This window comes from Carex rostrata, chromosome 26 (genome assembly GCF_964058835.1).
Source record: "Carex rostrata chromosome 26, lpCarRost1.2, whole genome shotgun sequence".
Lineage (NCBI taxonomy): Eukaryota > Viridiplantae > Streptophyta > Magnoliopsida > Poales > Cyperaceae > Carex > Carex rostrata.
The window spans coordinates 4,145,806-4,164,981 of record NC_135943.1 but is presented as its reverse complement, the minus strand read 5'-3'; the positions used below and the strand labels follow the sequence as shown (position 1 = coordinate 4,164,981).

The 19,176-nt window shown below is 34.4% G+C and overlaps 1 protein-coding gene and 1 non-coding gene across 5 annotated transcripts; one reads left to right on the top strand and one right to left on the bottom strand.

The window, feature by feature from the left end:
- Positions 1 to 3,506: 3,506 nt before the first annotated feature.
- Positions 3,507 to 3,579, top strand: TRNAA-AGC (transfer RNA alanine (anticodon AGC)). Its single transcript has one exon. It is a non-coding gene; the product is annotated as a tRNA-Ala (tRNA).
- A 1,690-nt stretch (positions 3,580 to 5,269) lies between these two features.
- On the bottom strand, positions 5,270 to 11,569 carry LOC144544226 (P-loop containing nucleoside triphosphate hydrolases superfamily protein). 4 transcript variants are annotated; one of them, XM_078292658.1, is made up of 17 exons: positions 11,374 to 11,569; positions 11,170 to 11,236; positions 9,538 to 9,809; positions 9,372 to 9,455; positions 9,159 to 9,232; positions 8,934 to 8,967; positions 8,717 to 8,775; positions 8,431 to 8,545; positions 8,286 to 8,323; positions 8,100 to 8,197; positions 7,933 to 7,988; positions 7,147 to 7,381; positions 6,887 to 7,005; positions 6,530 to 6,586; positions 6,181 to 6,246; positions 5,808 to 5,882; positions 5,270 to 5,616 (listed from the first exon to the last, which is right to left on the bottom strand). In XM_078292658.1, exons 3-17 carry the CDS (start codon positions 9,703 to 9,705, stop codon positions 5,557 to 5,559), a joined length of 1,338 nt encoding a protein of 445 aa, XP_078148784.1. In that variant the 5' UTR covers positions 9,706 to 9,809; positions 11,170 to 11,236; positions 11,374 to 11,569; the 3' UTR covers positions 5,270 to 5,556. The 4 variants fall into 4 exon arrangements, with proteins under 4 accessions (XP_078148784.1, XP_078148783.1, XP_078148786.1 ...); XM_078292657.1 differs by having other exon boundaries at positions 11,385 to 11,569; XM_078292660.1 differs by having other exon boundaries at positions 6,887 to 7,002; positions 11,385 to 11,569.
- Positions 11,570 to 19,176: the final 7,607 nt, after the last annotated feature.

The following is a 19,176-nucleotide window of genomic DNA, read 5'->3' as shown; positions in this document are numbered from 1 at the left end:
TTCTCAAAATAGATACAACTTTTTATAAATTAAATGTACTAGAAAAGTCACAATATTTTCTGGATTACCAAGAAATGACTTTTGAACCGGGATCAATAACTCAGAATCTAATTATTTTTATTGTTTTCCAATAACACATAAAGAAATATATTAATTTTTCTTACAGCCGCAAAAAATCCGATATGAAAAATATTGATCCGAGTTATTTGTTGCAATCTTTCTAATAAATTAAATTATATTGTATTTCATCTATTTTCAAAGAAATATATTCAACATTTCTAATATTTTAATACAAAAAATAAAAAATAATAAAAAATTTATGTTTTAAAAAAAAAAAAAAAAACACAATGCACAAATCCGGTTAACCATTAACCGGATTTGTTTTTTTGAGTTCGGGGAGTGGGTAACCGGACACTTGAATTAAATCCGGTTATTGGATAACCGGATTGGGTATTTTTCGAATTTCATTGCAAAACATGGTAGATTCCGTAATTTGTTAGTTGATTTGGATATTTATAAAAATTTCGGAAATGAGGCTATATAACAGAGTCCGTATCCAGCGGATGAGGTTTCAATTTTTTTTTTTCCAGATGAGGTTTTTATTTTTTTGGTGCTGACTCTATTCTGGAGCCTCATCTGCTGAGTGCAGATTCTATTATGGGACCTCATCCGCTAGGTGCGGCTCCCAGTAAATGAAGTCGCATCCGCTAGATACACAAAAATTGAATTTTTCACAAAAGAGGGTTTTTTGGTTGATTTTTTTAACAAATGGTATATATAAAAATTTCGGTGAAAAAACAATCTTTTATGTTTATACGAAATGCCTCAAATTTAAAATTTCAATTTTTTTTTGTAAATATTTAAATTAAGAAGTTGAACTGCCATCTTTACTTAAAAATATTATGTCTTGATGAATTAAGAGTTCACTAACTTTTGGGTTAGAAATACCTAATTTGATAGGTCCTTGAATCTAATTAAGACCCATAATTATCAAAATAATTTTGCTTCTTGTAAAATGTCCCTTTTCTGTTGCCTGTTGGATTTTAATTTGCTCACACGTTAGATGTGGAAAATTATCTGGCAATTTCGTTACGGGTAGGCATCATCAAATGATTACATTTTATTGATGATAATTGCTTAATTCCTAAGTCTATTTCCTGGCATATGACAAAATATTCAAATAAATGCATCATATACTGCTTCAAATAAAAGTATATATTTCCTGGCATATGACAAAATATCCGTTTTATTTTATTCATTTATATTTATTACTTTTTTTTTTTACAAGAAATGTGGAGATCCGGCTTGTGGCATGCAGATTCAGAATTTTTGTCATAGTAGAGCAAGAGATCAAGTGTAATCGGATTAAAATAGCTAACTAGTTCAAGCTTGTAATAAGCTAATCGGATATTATTGTGGGTTGCACAACAAAAAATTTATTATGGGCACAACTAGATATATAAATATGTATTGTGTCATGTCGTGATTAATTATACTGTGATTAGGGTCGTCACGTGTTGTGTCATGATCAAATTCGAAAGCATAGTCACAGCATATTAATCACACTGTGATAACACGTGATGTATTCAAACATGACTTGTCACGTTTGTCATATTTAACTTTTTTTTTCATAATTTAAGTTAGTTTATTCAAGATTAACCGATTCTTTCAAGATCTAACGGTGTTAGTCAGGCGTGACTCACGTGATCGTGTGACGTATCGTGATTAGATCTTTTGCATGTTGTCCTGTGTTATACTAAGTTTTTGAATGATGGTCATGTTATGCGAATGGTCATGATACGGGACGTGCGAATCACGGCACATGGCCGATACACATGTTAGTCGTGACTAAGGGTGCAAATGAATCAGATACATATTGGATAGTGGTACAATCATATCCATATTTGCTTTTATTTTTTGAAATACGGATACAGATTGAATATCAAACAGATACGAATCGGATCTCCTATATCCGTAGATATATACATAAATATTATCATAATATATATTAAAATATATAGTATATATACTACTATTCAGATACAGATAACTAAAATTCAAAATTATATCCGTATTCGTATCTGCACGAATATTTGAATATTGAATATCTGTATCTAATTTTTAGATATGGATCCGAATACGATCGGATATTATCCGATCCGTTTGCACATTCGTGATAGAACCTTGTCACGTAGTGACGTGTCCACTCATAGACATGACTTTTGTACATCTCTAGACACAACACGAAATCTTTATTCTACTTTATTGATTCCAAAATATATTGCTTCTTAATATATATTCTTAGTGTTGCCCTATTCAGTAGAATAAAGTAGAATATATATTCTTGGAATCAATATATATTTATGTTGGAATCAATATAGTAGAATTTTTTTTTTCTTTTAATTCAAACTTCCTGATTCCAATATATATTCTTAGTATATTATTCTACTTTATTAATATATATTCTTAAAATAAAGTAGAATAAAGTTTTTTCTACTTTAAAAGAAAAAAAATTGCTTCTCTAATTGCTTCTTAATATATATTCTTAGTATATTATTTGAATTAAAAAAAAACTAAATTATACTTATTATATTATCGTCATATAATTCACCAATTTATTTCTTAATCAAACTTTTATTATGCTATTAATACAAAAATTAAATGCGGATCAAAGTTGTCTTAAGTTGAAACTTAGCACAAACATATAAAATTAGCATGAATTGAATGCGGGTCTAGAGCATCGAAAAATATCCTGGAAAATTGTTAGGATTTAGCAGGTATAAAATTGGAAATAAATCTGCTGTGATTCCAATGGAATAACAGGGTCCTGTTATTCCGATCTCAACCATTCAAAGTTTTTCATGCACGAATCTCAATAAAAAAACTTGTTATACACGAATCTCAACAAAATTGAAAGGTTGGGATCGAAATAATAGGACCCTGTTATTCCATTGGAATCACAACAGATTTATTTCCATAAAATTTTACATGTATAAGAAGTGATTATATGATTTATGAAAAGAAGGTAAAAAATGAGCTAAAATATTGATAATTTTCTTTTATTTTTAAACCATTTTTTTTGCTATATTTCATAAATCATAAATAGTAAAAGAAATTTAAAAAATAGTAAAAATTGTTATTCTACAAATTCAATATATAACCAATTTACTGATCTGCTTAGTTCGAAGTTTTGAATTCGACTTTTTAAAATTTAAATCGGTAGCACTTCGGCCGAAATTTAATAGCTCCAAAAATCCAAACAAGCATGCTTAATTTGTACTGAGTTTGCTTACCAATAATCATTTGTCAAATTTAATGCCGCCAAGTGTCATGTCAGTATCAGAATCAAACAAAATTATATACTTGTTTTTGTTCTTTTAATAATCTGTTGTTACATACAGTTGGGATCGTCAAATCTATACTTTCAAAACATTTGTTGAACGCCTAGCCTACTCTGTTTGTAAAAGAATCTATTAATATAAAATTAGTTTAATTTAAGCATAAATGGGGATGTAGCTCAGATGGTAGAGCGCTCGCTTAGCATGCGAGAGGTACGGGGATCGATACCCCGCATCTCCATTATTTTTCATTTTGTTTTGTTTCGTGGCGCTGGTAAATATATCTTATGGAAAGCAATTTAGTATTTTTTTTTGCTAGAAGCCCGTAGCCAGTTTTTTATTGGGAAAATTTATAGCTCACCATCTCATAGGGTGGCAACGAGCTACTTCGTCACGAGTTGGATTCAATTTGAACTTGTTACAAGCTGGCTTGTCTGAGTTACGAACAAGCTGATTTTAGAGATCTCTGAAATCTCAGCTTGAAATCGGCACAAGTTGGACCGAGTTAGCTCACGAGCTAACTTCTTGGATCTGACTGGACCTTGTTTAAAAAGAAAATAAATTCTACAAATTTTTTGAATCAAACTAAACCGAGCTGAACTGAGTTGGTCAGTATTAAATGCACATAAATTCATACGAATTCACAAATTGATACCTAGGTTCCAACTAAAATTCGTTAATTCTAGACCGAGTTGACTAGTTAACAGCTCGGTCTAATAATAAGCGAGTTGTTAGTGAGCGAGTCAGGAGCTTTTTTGCCACCCCTACTCTTACATTAATTAGTAGCTCTAACTAATTATATCATAAATGTTTGGTATTTGAAGTTTTCTAACCACCACTTTTGGTCTCCAAACTTTTAATTATCATCAACCGTCTTTTGCATAATTAGTTAAAGTTGATGCCGAAATAAAACAAATTAAAAAGGAAACAAGATATTTATGACCGGATTTTAAGTTTTAGATGCTTTAGTTGAAAAATAATTTAATAGTTTTTGCATATTTGAACTACCACTTTTTGTCTCTACACTTTTAATTCTCTAAAACTGTTCTTTTGAATAATCAGTTAAAGTTCATGCCAAAACTAAACAAATGAAAAAGAAACAAGATATTTATGACCTAAAATCATTTAATAATTTTGCATGAAACAAGATATTTGAATTAAAACGAAAGATAGATTCAATTTGAATAAAAAAATAAAATTGTATAAACCAAAAGTCGATACGATCTCCGATCCAGTCGTATCCAGACGTTTCAACGGAGTATCGGAGACCGTATCGACTGAGTAAGGATACACTAGCTGGCGTATCGGATACGCTAGCTGGCGTATCGGATACGTATCGGTGTCGTATCAGACGTGTATCGGTATCCGATACATGTCCCATACGGATATGGAGTGTATAAATGGAGTATCCGAGTAAGATAGATAAGATAAAATTGAATGGTCCGAAATTTGTACAACCATCGCCATGATATTAAGATACAAAATGCAGCAGGAGAAACAAAAAAAAAATTCAAACATCATAAATCACGAGAAAGGGAATGAAGTGGGACTTGTGAGCAGGTCCGATGCCCATCATATCTACTTTGATTTGACGGGTTCAAACACCGTCCAATCTACTTTATGATTCATCCACTTTGCTTTAAAGTTCGTGTATTTCAGCTTTAATTTTTGTGCGCACAGATTTAAGACGAATCAGACGGTCATGAAACTCATTGAAATTCGAATTATATTTTTATATTGCCATTTCTTCGGAAGTAAAGCCCAATTAGGCCCATCTAATTTGTAATTCTTCCAAGGATGCAATTTTTTTTTGCATCACATGAAACTGAACTTTCTACTCAGCTGCTATTGCTATAAATTTAATTTTGAGTGTCCAAATCAATACAGAAAACAACAGAGCACAATAATTTTGAACAGAAATTCACCAGCCATGGGTTTCTGTACCTGGATTGATTATCACTGGTAATTCTTTTTCACTATAAACATAATATTTGCATTTGCGGGCAAAAAAGATAACTACCCTTTATCGGCTTTTTGTATATTTGGAGAATACTTGCTGAAGTAAACATGTCAGCAATGCTTCTCAACAGTTCTACAACTACAAGTCATAAACAACAATCAGCACTAGCTCAGAAACTGGACCCCCAACAAGTGCTCACTTAAAATTTTATTAAATACATAACTATGTTCAAGACAGCCAAACAGCTACTGTGACCAATCAGTTCTCTTGTGCCAACTTCTCAGCTTTTGATGCATCAGAGACACCATGTTCAATGCACTGAAATATGAGAATTATTTTAGAGCAAGTAAAATATTATTTACTGGTGCAAGTATTTCTATATTAATGTCTGGAAAGTCAGGTGTAAGACAAACTAATCTACTCATTAAAACAAAGTCTAACTAATTAAAGCATATATAACAAATTTTCGCTAAATTAAGCATGAGAGAAGATTTAAAAAAAAAAATCACCTGTAGAAGATAATTGTGGAGTGAATCCAATGTCTGGGTGAATGTACTTGCTGAGATATTCACAACATGTATTCCCTGATTTAAAAGATATAAATAAGTAATGCAAAAGAATACTTGTTGACAAAACAAACACGGGGGAAAGCACATGGATATATTTGATCCAAACTTGTTTCAACAAATTTCAGTTTCATTATCAATACATTCATACACTTTTATCCTGTTTACGCATAATACCCAAAACATTCACATATGTAGGGAAGGAACAAAATGAGGTCATGGATTATACCATTCTGAAAAGAGAACTTTACTATGAAAACAATATGACAGAAATTATTCAATCTTACAAGAGTTAAAGAGTAGGACAACACACTACCTGTGGTTTGAAAGAGCAAAGATAGTCCTGAATTGTCTTTAAGTTGTTTATCAGCTTCTGACGATCCTATGCACGTACAAATTAATAAAAAAAAAAATGGCCTTTTGATGAGATGAAAGAAAATTAAAACTCGTATAATCTTTTATCATACGGACCAGATATTACTTACCATAAAAGGTCTGATTTACAAGTATCCCACAAGGTCTAATTGGCATCTCCACAATTAAAACCAACAAATAATAGCATCCACCATACTAATACATCATGATGACCGACTAATGACAAGAAAGAAAAATGAACAAAACTCTACAAAAAAATAAATCCTAGCAGTAGTTCAACTAATGTTTACCTGCATTAGACTCTTGTCACCAATAGCCCTAGTTGCTATCCATTCTTCTAATAATGCCTACATGCAGCCAAGACAGTTGACACATATATTTAAGATATTTATAGGAGAAAAGAGCAAAACAGATTCCAGTAATATTTACAACCAATTTGTGTCTTACCAGCAAAAGACGAGCAATAAAGGAACCCACTTAATTTGCTATGATCCAAAGAATTCTTTACACCAACAATTTATCTAATAAATAATTAATGCTTTGGTAGGAACCAACTGCGCTTCACTTCCAAAAATCCACAACCAAGTATTACAGGAAAAATAAACATTTCAATCATTAAAGGTCTAATTATCAATGTTGAAACAAACCTTATGATCAAACTCGGCCATCCTCAAAACAATTGGAATTGTTATAGGATCAGCAGCAGTTTTCTCTTTCTTAATAGCCGTAGTATTTTGCAACTCAGTTTCATTTGGCATTTTCTTCTCTGCAAAAAAGAAAAGAAAGTAAAGCTAAAGATTATGATTTTTTGAGAGAACAAAACATTACTAAATGAATATGGGCAAAAATCTACTCGTACAAAACAAAAACCAGGTAATAGCATTTCTCCAAAATAATCTAAAAGAACCTTTAGTCTCAGAAGAGGCAAGTGGCGGATCAGTAGCATGCTTACTCTCTTCCGCTTGGGAAGAAGACGACTCTTCAGCTTGGGAAGTACCCTTCTCAGACGAGCAATTCTTTGCTATATCAGGGTTATTCTCCTGTGAACCCAAAATTTTGTTTTCTGGCTCTTCTGCTGACTTATCAATTGAGTCTTTTTTTTCCTCATCCATCAAATATATGCTTGGATCCAAATGTATTCCCTGAAAAAATTATCACAATTCGTCATTTAGTAAAGGTTAAATGATATCATTAATTAAGAATCGAATAATATGATATCTGGTTGCACATGGAGTGATGGTTCAATGCAAAGGCCTAATCCAAGTTTGAGGACTAACATACCAGGTCACGTCATGTATTGGTATAACTGCAATGTGACTCATAACAAACTGGTCACAGTTGATATATCTATAGTGTTGCAGCATACTTGCATGACAGGATTGATAAAATTCTTCTCCTTTTGGAATAGTTTTGTTTCTCTATTGGTGTTCAATTTGCAAAACTGAGGTTCAAATTAGGCTTCATTGCAAATATTATATCTTAGTTGGCTTAATTTAGAGCATTGTTGCAGAGGGTATGTTAATGCCTTGCCACCTTGATAGTGAACCGGTCATTAGAAACTACCAGTAAGTATCAGCCAAAAGTGCCATACACTATTTAATAACATACCAATTATGATCACTTCCTCTCCTTTTCTGAAGCAATAAAATCCTACTTCATGTACTAACAGTTGTCACTGGAATAACAGAAATACCTCTATTATGATGGGCTTTCCATCTTTCATGGCCTTCTTCAAATCACCAGCCAAACCTGGCACAATGAAAGCAAAATTCTCACTGTCTGGTCTAAAGAAAAACCAATAATTTTACTTTCTTGTGCACAGGTGTTCCTCATGGTACACACAAAGCAATACAATGGTACCTTTGCGAACTATTCTACATTCCCTACAAAATTCTTTAATAAGCTCTTCAGGAGAATTGAAATCTCTAGCCCACACCGGTGTTGATGTAAGTGGTGCACTGCAAAAAGAAACTCATGCTTAGAGCATGATCTACATATAACACAAGAACACAACTGAGAACAATGAATAATGCATGCAACACTAACTCTGTTGACGTGCGTATCAATTCATGCACCATATCAGTCTACAAAAGAGAAGAAAAACGGATAATAATTAGCTCTTCACAAAAACAGAGAATAACTAGCTTTAATATTGAAAAATAAAATAATGTAAAGGGAAAATGATACATACATGCAAAACATTTGGTAAGTTGAGACGCTGTGCAAGCTGTGTGGCAACAGTTGATTTGCCTGTACAAGCAGTCCCACAGACTAGAATAACCAATGGCACCCTCTGATGATGAAACCTAATGGTTTATCATAAAACCCGAACTTATCAAGATACAATTTGCTTATCAATAGCGTCAGAAGAAATAAGCATTGCTGATAGGAAAGAAATGTCCATAATAACAAACTATAATATGAGTTCAATGCACCCAGAGTTAGGTATGGTACACAACTGCAGATGGCCTGCTTACCTAGTCATCATTTTGTACCGGTTGATATACTCCTCACCATAGCCCCGTCGCTCCATAAGCTGCACAGGTATAGGGAGATCCAACATTTTAAACTCCAATACAATAGAAAATTTTGATTTGGAAGTTGTAAAAATAATTTGTTTTTCTAAATCAAAGTAGGTACCATTTTATTTCCTAAAGCAGCAAATATTAAGGGATTGCTCAAATGTAAAAGTACCTTAAATAAGTTGGCTTCTAAATCAGATTGAGAGCTGCAAAAAAAATAAAATAAAATACACAAATGGATACAATCACATGAAATTATAATAACTAATTCATTGCTGACAAACAATAATGCAGCACATTTAAACAGACATGACAAACACTAATGCAGCACATTCCAAAGATAATGGTTGTAAATATTAAATGCTTTGAAGAACTGATGAGAACAAAACAAACATACACATCAAGAAGACTGTTATCAACTAGAAGCTTCTTGAGTTCCAAAGCAATTTTGATAGCTACATGATTAGGTATCTGTATACAGAATTAAGAGGAAGAGAAGAATTATGAGATTAAACATTAGTTTAACAAATTTGACACTCAATTTGTCCTATAATGCCAAAATCAAGCCTAACTCCATCAATTAATCTCTAATCTATAGTAGAACAGGTACCTTGGTCACAGTAAGCATGCGACTCAGAAGAAACCTTGACAATACGTAGTAATGATCAGCATTCTCCCCTAGCCACACTTTCACCTGAATGGCGTGACAAAACCAAATAAAAAAAATATATCATGATCACAAATGAGCATGATAACAGAAGTTCAGCATACCGTACCTTCACAAAATCGTACTTGGAAGAGCCGCTTCGGGAGGGATAACGAGCAGGCGGTACATTAGGCTGATCGTCCTTTTTCCTCTTCTCATCTGGGTCACGAGGTGGAACCTCAAAGATGTTTTCGGCAGAAGAGGCAGCCCCGATCTCACTATGCGTTCTCTCATGCATTTTGGAAGCAATTTTTCTGGAAATTAACTTATCGGCGAGGTGGTTAGGAGCAAAGTTCTAGAGTGTGGTAGGCAGGGTAATGCTTCTGGAGCTTGTTTTGAAGCCTAGAAATATAGAGAGTGTAAACTAATTATAAGAAACAAAGATTCATTCTCTCATCTCTACTCCTTCTCTATCTAACAAATACTAGAACCTAGATGGTACCACAGCCTCTAAAGGCCAATACCTACATTTCCCTCATCAAAATCCCTTTTTCCTCCCTGCTCAAAACTGAGCAATAGATAAGAATTAGCTCCAATCTGATCAAAATCTGCTCACATTTAGAAAAAGATACCAGAAACTCTCCTTTACTAAGGAAAAATCGGCCGAGTCGTACAGGAATCGGCCGCCGGCGATCCGATTTTGAAACGGGTTTCACGGTTTGTGATTTTTCAAAGAAAAAAAGGTTCAAACCGGCCAAATCAAGCGATTTTTCACTGATTCTTCATTGATTCGGACAGATTCTTGACGTTTGCAGCCAATTCTTCAAACTCTAGGTGAGATTTGAGGGAAAACACAAATAATCAGAAAAAAAATCGAAAAAGAGAACGAATGGGAGAGAGAAGGGAAAAACACAAATTGATTCGGACGGATCTCAGCTGTCTCATTAAAATTTTCCTTTTTACAATTTCAACCTTCAAATTTTAAGATTTTGTAAATCAGTCCCAATCATAATTAAAATAAGATTTTACCTATTATCAAATATAAATTTTCTACAGTACCTATCTCATACGTACTTTATTTTGAGACAAATATATTATCAATTAATCTGTGTTTATCGTATTTAATTTTAAATAACTAAATTTTGTTGTTCATTTGTCTAAAAAAAATATTATTTGTTCATTAGATGCTACCTATTTTATTGAAACAAATATATTCCAACTTTTCGCACAAATATGATTTACTTGTATTATATTGTATTAGTGGATTATTTGAATATAATTATTTGTCTAAACATAAATTGTTAACAAATTATTTTTTTATCATTTCTATCAATTTTTTAGTACAAAATAAATTTCTGGCAAAAGAGACCGAGTTTTCGATACGATTCACCCGATTCCGATTCCACAGTCAAGTGACCAATTCCGATTCCGATTTTTCCTTCTATAATTATACTATATCACATTTAGTTCACAATTAACCTCTGAGACGCATCACGAAAGTTCTCTCTTCACCCTCTGATTTCCCAAAATTCTTGCTGAAAGTACCAGCAACCAAAAAGTGTGACTATGAGTACCTAATCTCGGCCTAAAAGCTTATTTACAACTGAAAAAACATGAAAACTGCTAAACCCACAGGGGAAACCACACAAGTTAAAAAGCTTAATATCCACAAAATTTTACACACCTCTCACCAAAAACCGGACGTTTTAGTCTTTAAACCCTGTCAATTTAGAAAGCTAAAAAGTATGACATTGCATTATACCTGAAATCAATAACCTCGTTCTTCAGCGTACAAGCATCGATCTTCTTTCCAAGACCAGCGCCTGTATCTATACAACAGCGAATGAAGATCAGCTGATTAGATCAACCAAGCAACACCGATTCTCAAGATCAAAACGGATCGTCGCACACAATCAAAGCATTACAAGATCAGAATTTTCAAAAAAAAAAGAAAAAAAAAATGTACCAGACACATACCATGTCGTTCTACAGTCTTCAGCCGTCGCGCCGCACGGCGTCTATCTACAAACGAGACACAAGTGTCGCGCTCAACACCATAACCTAACCATCGACACGGCTCTCTCCTCCTCCTATCGAACAAGACGGCACCTCTTACCTTTCGTCTTCTAATTATCGCACTCTCAAAGCCACCCCTCTTGTTCCTGTCGGTTTCGACTAGTTCGAACGGGAGAGAAAAGAACCGAATATTTTTCTGAGAAATTTATATATATGCCCATCATAACTCTTTAATTTGATATTTCTCTATTTAAATATAACAATTTTATTAATAGAGTGATGCTTCTATGGACATAAGGACCTATTTGTAAAATGAACACCATTTTTATTTTCAAAGTTCAAACAGTCGATCCGAACCGTTCATCTTGTTCTCCATATTAATATGTGCTTGGAGACCAAATTTTACATTTTTCTGAATTTTTTTACTATTTATTAAGATGGGTATAAAAAATGTCAAATTCAGACCATTGAATTTTGTACCCATCTTAATAAATAGTAAAACAATTCAGAAAAATGTAAAATTTGGTCTCCAAGCACATATTAATATGGAGAACAAGATGAACAGTTCGGATCGACTGTTTGAACTTTGAAAATAAAAATATGTTAATTTTACAAATAGGTCCTTATGTCCATATAAGCCTTTGCCTTATTAATATATCCATTTTTATTATTTTTCAACGAAATATATAAGAGAAGGATCCAATTACACATTTTTTTGGTGACACCGAATTATACTCATTATTTTCAAAGTTTTCAAAGTTTAAATAGTCGATCCAAACCGTTCAACATAATAGATATATTAAAATGTTCTTGCAGATCAAATTTTACATTTTTTTGAAATTGTTTTACTATTTATTAAGTATTTAACAAAATCGCTATATTCAGACCATTGAATTTTTGTACACATCTTAATAAATAGTAAAAAAATTCAAAAAAAAATGTAAAATTTGATATGCAAGTACATTTTAACATATCTGTTATGTTGAACGGTTTGGAACGACTGTTTAGACTTTAAAAATATAGAGTGTAATTCGATGTCACCAAAAAAAGATGTAATTGGATCCCTCCGGCCATTTTTATTAATAACCCACAAAAAAAAGTTTTTTACAAAAATAACCTCAAAATCTAATTTTTTTCAAATATAACCAAACCGCCAGGGTTGCTGGCGGTCCACTTCTATAGCGGACCGCCACTATTCCTGGCGGTCCACTTTTTTTTTTTTTTTTTTTTTTTTTTTTAGAGATCTGATTTTTTTTCTTAATATTTTCATTTGTGAAGTTTTAGTTTTTTTTTGTTTAGGGTATTTGTCAAAAAATTAAGGACTTGGCATTTATTAAAATTTTAAATTTCAAGTTCTGACAGCTTGGGCGGTCCACTAGGGACCAGACCGCCAGTATCCCTGGCGGTCCGCTAGCTGTCTTATAAGCACGCTTTCTCTCTCTCTCCAGCACACAGTCTCATTTGTTAAACCACAGAGAAGAGAGAGAGAGCGATTTTGGCGATTTTGAAGCGATTTTAGGCGATTTAGAGGCGATTGCTACAGGTATTTTATTTTTTATTTAATTATTTTCTGTTTAATTTTTAATTAATAATTATTATACCCGCAGTATGTAAATACTATAAATTAGTCTTTAATTAATATTATAATTAACTTTTAAATTGCAAAAAATAATGAATCTATTATACAGTAATTCTTATGAATTTTTTTTTTAAATGTAGTTTGTTAAGGAAAAAATGCTGGTTGCACTGTACGTGGGCGGTAAGCTAACTAAGGGTGTAGAGGGCGTGTATTACTCGAAAGATGCCTCATTCGGCTTGCAGGTTAATGAAAGAACCACATTTATTGAACTTAAGCAACTAGTATACGAAAAGACTGGTGTAAACCCCAACCGGTATGACTTAGAATTGGCTACCCGAATTGACACACAACGGGCTGGGGCGGGTAAACCTTACTTTGTGAGTTTTCCTATAACAGATGAGGAGTTGTGGAAGGCTGTGTACCAACAATTTGAGTCTAGGGGGGTCGCGATGATAGACTTATATTCCAGGAGGGTTCCCCAGGCCGGGGCTAGACCTTTTAGTGCGGCTGGGGCTGGACCTTCTAGGGCTCCCCCTGTTGGACCTTCAGGTTATGACAATTCGGCTTATGACAGCCAGGGGTACCACCACTCCCCTCATGACAGCCAGGGGTACCACCACTCCCCTCATGACAACCAGGGGTACCACAGTCCCTGTTATGACAACCCGGGGTACCAAAACTCCTGTGAGTTTACTGAAGTTGTACCACCACCACCACCACCACCCAGACAGGCACCCATAATCCCTACATTTCCAGCTATACCAGAGTCAGTACCGATACAGTTATCCGTTAATCGAAATGATACTAATATTGATGTTGATGCTATTGATGCCATACCGGAAAGAGAAATGGAAACTGGAGATGAATACCAAGGAATTTGGGAATCTGATGACTTATCAGATGGTGATGCAAATGTACCAGGTTTGTCCAGGGAAGAAAAATTCCCAATCAGGGGTCGGGGGAATAGGCATCCTGTCGCCACATTCAACGATACCACAGCTTTTGAAGAGGCTGACATTAGTTTCTTTGGTCCTCGTGTTGTATACAATCGTGAACTTGCCCCAGGGCAAGTCTATACCAACATAGATGAACTTGTAAAGAAAATTCACGAGACTCACGTTCACGGCAACTGGGAATGTATATTAGAAAAAAGGGAATCAAAAAGATTGGTTGTGATATGCAAAAATGCCCCTTGTTGCGAGTTTCGCCTTTATGCAACCCCTGCGGGTTCGGGGGAAGCATGGATAATTAAAAAGTGTGAACCACCTCATACATGCAAGTCTGCGTCCACAAGGACAGACCATTCAAACCTGACAGCATCACTAATTGCCGATGCAATTGAGGCAGACATTAAGTTGGATCCATCGATGAGCATCAAGGCGGTGGCTATGGCCGTCAGACACAAATACATACATGTAATCCCAAAATATAATAGGTTGTGGAGAGGTCGTGAACTTGCGATTTGCAGAGTATTCGGTAGTTGGAAGGATTCATACAACTATCTGACACCATTGCTCCAGGCTATGGCAAGTACAAATCCTGGCACCGTATTTCAGCGGTGGCATGGCCCCATTTATGACAAGAATGGAGTACTAATAGAGGGAGTTCAACAATTCAAGGGCATAGCATGGGCTTTTGGTCCTTGTATCCAAGCTGTGCCATTCATCAGACCCGTTATCAGCATTGATGCATGCTTCATGTCTGGCCGTTACGAGGGGAGGCTACTGATAGCATGTGCATATGATGCTGAGAACCAGTTGTTGCCTTTGGCGTTTGCAATTGTTCGGAAAGAGGATGGTGAGAACTGGGGATTCTTTATGCAGTTTTTAAGAAGACGGGTGGTTGGGCCAACAAAGTTTTTCTCTGTAATATCAGACCAGCACAAAGGAATAAAATATGTTTTTGATCGTGAAGAATACGGTTGGTCAACACATACTGGCGAGTGTGTGCACAGGTTGTGTATGCAACACGTTGCGGAGAACCTTAGCAAGGCAACCGGAAACGATAGCTGGGTCCTAGAAACATTCAGACGTAATTGCAAAAAGAAGAAGCCGAGAAGGGTGGAAGAGATGAGTAGAGAATTTGCAAAGGTATGTGTTTGTTGATTGTTTACATGTCTTATTGTACTTTGTTAACATATTTTTATTTTAATTGTTTACTTATATTATTTTATTTCCTTATTTATATGTAGTATATGCCGAAAGCAAATCTCTACTTAATGAAGGTGGGCAAAAATAACCCCAGAGATGTCGAAGAGCCACCGGCATACGAGAAAATATTTCAAGCACGTGATGGAGGTTACCGTTGGGGAATTATGACCACCAACGGTTCTGAATCGCTGAATGCAGTCTTCAAGGAGAGCCGGACGTTGCCTGTGGCTGCAGTTGTAGAAGACACTTTCTACAAGTTAAATACCTGGTTTCAGGAACGGCGTGCTAAGGCCGCAGAATTAATAAGGATGAACCAGTCATTTTCAATAAGGGTGGAGGAGAAACTAAGAAAACACAGGAACAAAGGTGCAACTATGACCGTGATCCCGATGGGTAATGATGGTACAGAATTCGAAGTGCACAATCCAAATGAGTACGTTCCTTCCAGCCGTAGAGCAGATGGCACTATGGAGTTTGTGAAGAGGGCTTTCAAGTACGTAGTGCAATTCCGAGAGGCAAGAGAGGTGACCTGTACATGCCAAGGACCCCAACTATCTGGAATTCCTTGTAGTCACGTGATGGCGGTATACCGAGTGAGAAACTTCTGCGAGGATCACTATGTCGCTGACATGTATCGTACCGATTACCTTGCTTCTACTTGGGGTGGATCTTTCCATTCTTATCCTAACCAGCATGAGTGGCCTGCGTATGTCGGTGATAGAATACTCCCTTCAGAAGGATGGATAAGGAAGGGGAGGAGGAGACACAAACGTGCTATAATGACCATGGACGAGATGGGTGGTAGGAGGCCATCGGGAAATCAGGCTCGCCGTTCCGTTTCTGACAGGCGCAGGGCAGGTATGTAGCATTTTTCGGAATTAATTTATGATTTTATTATATTAATAACTGAATTCTGTTGTTATGTTCAGATGCTATAAACGAACACAATGAAAGAGAAAATGCGAGAGTTGTTGCTGAAGCAACTGGTAGAACACAACCACCTCTTGCGACCCAATCATCTAGTAGCCAAGGGTCTACAAGTACTGCTGCTCCTGCAGCTGACACCAGAAAATCTTCTCGTCTATTGGGTCTATTCCGACGTTGTGAAAGATGAACTTATTATTTTGCTTAGGTGAACTAAGTTATGAATATTTGTGAACTTCAGTTGTATCGTTGAACTTTAATTGTATTTGTGAACTTATTATTCCGACGTCGTGAAAGATACGTTGTAATTTCAGAAGACCATTTCGATGTAAAGCAGAAAAAACATAAAAACCAACATGAAATATAAAATAAAACTGCAATCATAATAAAGAGCTACAGTCCAAAATACATCATAAAAAAACTGCAATCATAATAAATACATCATAAAAAAACTGTATATGTATATATGTATGTGTATGTGTATGTGTATATGTATGTATGTATATATGTATGTATGTATGTATGTATGTATGTTTGTATATATGTATATATTATACATATATTATAAAAACCGAAAAAAAAAGACCAACAAGCTGTCAGAACTTGAAATTTAAAATTTTAATAAAGGCCAAGTCTTTAATTTTTTGACAAATACCCTAAACAAAAAAAAACTAAAACTTCACAAATGAAAATATTAAGAAAAAAAATCAGATCTCTAAAAAAATAAAAAAATAAAAAAAATAAAAATAAAAATAAAAAAAATAAAAAGTGGACCGCCAGGAATAGTGGCGGTCCGCTATAGAAGTGGACCGCCAGCAACCCTGGCGGTTTGGTTATATTTGAAAAAAATTAGATTTTGAGGTTATTTTTGTAAAAAACTTTTTTTTTTGGGTTATTAATAAAAATGGCCGGGATCCCTCGTCATATAAGAAATAGGTATATTTAGATGGAAAAATAATTAATATTTATGTTTGGAAAGAAAAATATTTAATTAAAGAAGTTACGATGAACGTATATTTAATTTAATTTTTATTTTTTAATTTCGGATTCTAGCTAGAATGTTTGAGCACAATTTTATATTATCAGATAATCGGATCCGATGTTTCCTTTCTCTTATCTATCTGTGAATCTAATTTTTAATAGATGAGCGCTGTAGAATGAACAGTACTACTACAATACTTAATCTGACGGTCTGAATTATCTGATTCAATATTCCGAATCTCAACCTTTCACCTCTCTCATCACCACGCTTCTTTCTCTGGAAATATCGATCCAGCGAATTCGGTAAAATCTCTCTCGAAAATTCTCCGCTCTCGACAACCTTCTTCCAAAATCTCTCTCTTTGTTTCACTTCACCTTTCTTACACAGCCCCTATTTAACCCTATTTAACCATATTCCCTATTGTTCCAATTCCATCCTATGCAAAATATTACAAATATTTTTCTACATCCTCCAATTACAGTAATTAACCATAAGAAGAACACAAAATACAAGAGCATCGATCTCTACCCTTGATTTCCTTTATCCGATTGAAATTGATTGCCCTTTGGAAATCAAGTTAATTACCAGTAAAATCGAATGCCTTTGCAATTTAACCTTTTTTTTCTGTGAATGAATCAAGCTCCTTTTTTATGAATCATGCCCTTTCCTGGTAGATAAATAAATATATTATTTTATCTATGAATGAATCAAGCTCCTCCCGTGATAGCAAATGAACAATGTATGTCTGTTCATAATTTTTTTTTAAGCTAGCAATTGATAAATCTTGTCATCAGTACACTTAAATATCTTAACATTATATGAAATGTTTGAAAATAACTATACTTATTCCATAAACAAACTAATATGCTTTCTCATTTTACAGTGGTGATGACAACAAAGGAAAAGAAAAGAAAAAATATGTGTATCACCAATTCAGCCCCATACAAGCAGTTTCACATCATTTGTTAATTATTGATATTATTTTTTTAGTGTCTCCCTGCAATGAACATTAGCAACTATTTTGTTAGAAGTTGTGTGAAAGTATCATAATAAAGGAATAACACGCTATATATCCCACAACCCTTATCTCTCCTCCAAACATAATCGATAAGCCAATACGGATTTATTTCATTTAACACTTCTATATTGTATATCATCATCTATTGTTTTATTTAATTAGTTTTCTTATCTGAACTTGGTATATACTTCTTCTGCCTCAACAGTTGTTGCCGAAGCAACGCGAGGCACATATCTAGTTTACTGAAATACATGATGTTTTATAGTCAAAACTGAAAGTTTGTACAAGACTAATACAAGCAAAGAGCTTGCGCCTTCTGTGTGCTTTTAGTTTCCGCACACCAGCAAAGGAAAAGGAGAAACGGAGAAGGTATAATAGGGGAGAGAGGAGAAAGAGGAGAAAGAAAGAAATGAAGAGAGAAGAGAGGGAGTTTACAGTAGCTGGTAAGTTAAATCCAAATAAAGTTTCCTGATGCAAAGAGGAAAAGCCTTCTCAGTTCTGCACCATTTTTATGTTATTTTGGTTAGATCCTCCTTCACACTTCTCTTGTTACAACTCATTGCGTGTTAGAATCTGTTTTCTTAGCATGTGTGTAAGATATCAACTATCAAGGTTTGTCTGCAAGTCCTTCCACTATAAAGTATTGCATTTCAATGTTTAATTTCTCAGATTTGCTTGAATGAAATATGTCTCGTTTATTGTTGATCCAGTGATGGAAAATTAAATTTGACTCTTATTTGATTGCGGATTTTTGTTGTACCGATAAGGTGTTTGATGAAATTTCCACAATTCCCTGTAGATATGCAGCTAAACAAACTTAATAGCATGGAGATAATAAAATTGATATTCATTCCCCTTATATATATACTTGCTCTTTTAAGCAAATCCAGCTCACCACACACAGAGAGGGGTAACCAGAGGGTGCATACTCTCTCAGATTCCTGATCAAATGCAAAGAGAAACCACCTGTTTGTCAGCATCAATTGATGTTTATAGTTTTACTTTTATACATCAGATCTTGACAGGTAAGAACTCTTTGGATTTTGTAGGTAGTGATTATAACCTGAGAAAATATTGTGGAATGATGATAAAGGAACATG

Coding starts and splice junctions, on each gene's coding strand:
- LOC144544226 (XM_078292658.1), bottom strand. CDS start 9,705: ATGCATGAGAGAACGCATAGTGAGATCGGGGCTGCCTCTTCTGCCGAA. Junction 8,198..8,285: donor TTGATACGCACGTCAACAGA/GTTAGTGTTGCA, acceptor TTCTTTTTGCAG/TGCACCACTTACATCAACAC. Junction 5,883..6,180: donor TTTGCTCTTTCAAACCACAG/GTAGTGTGTTGT, acceptor CTTTTAAATCAG/GGAATACATGTTGTGAATAT.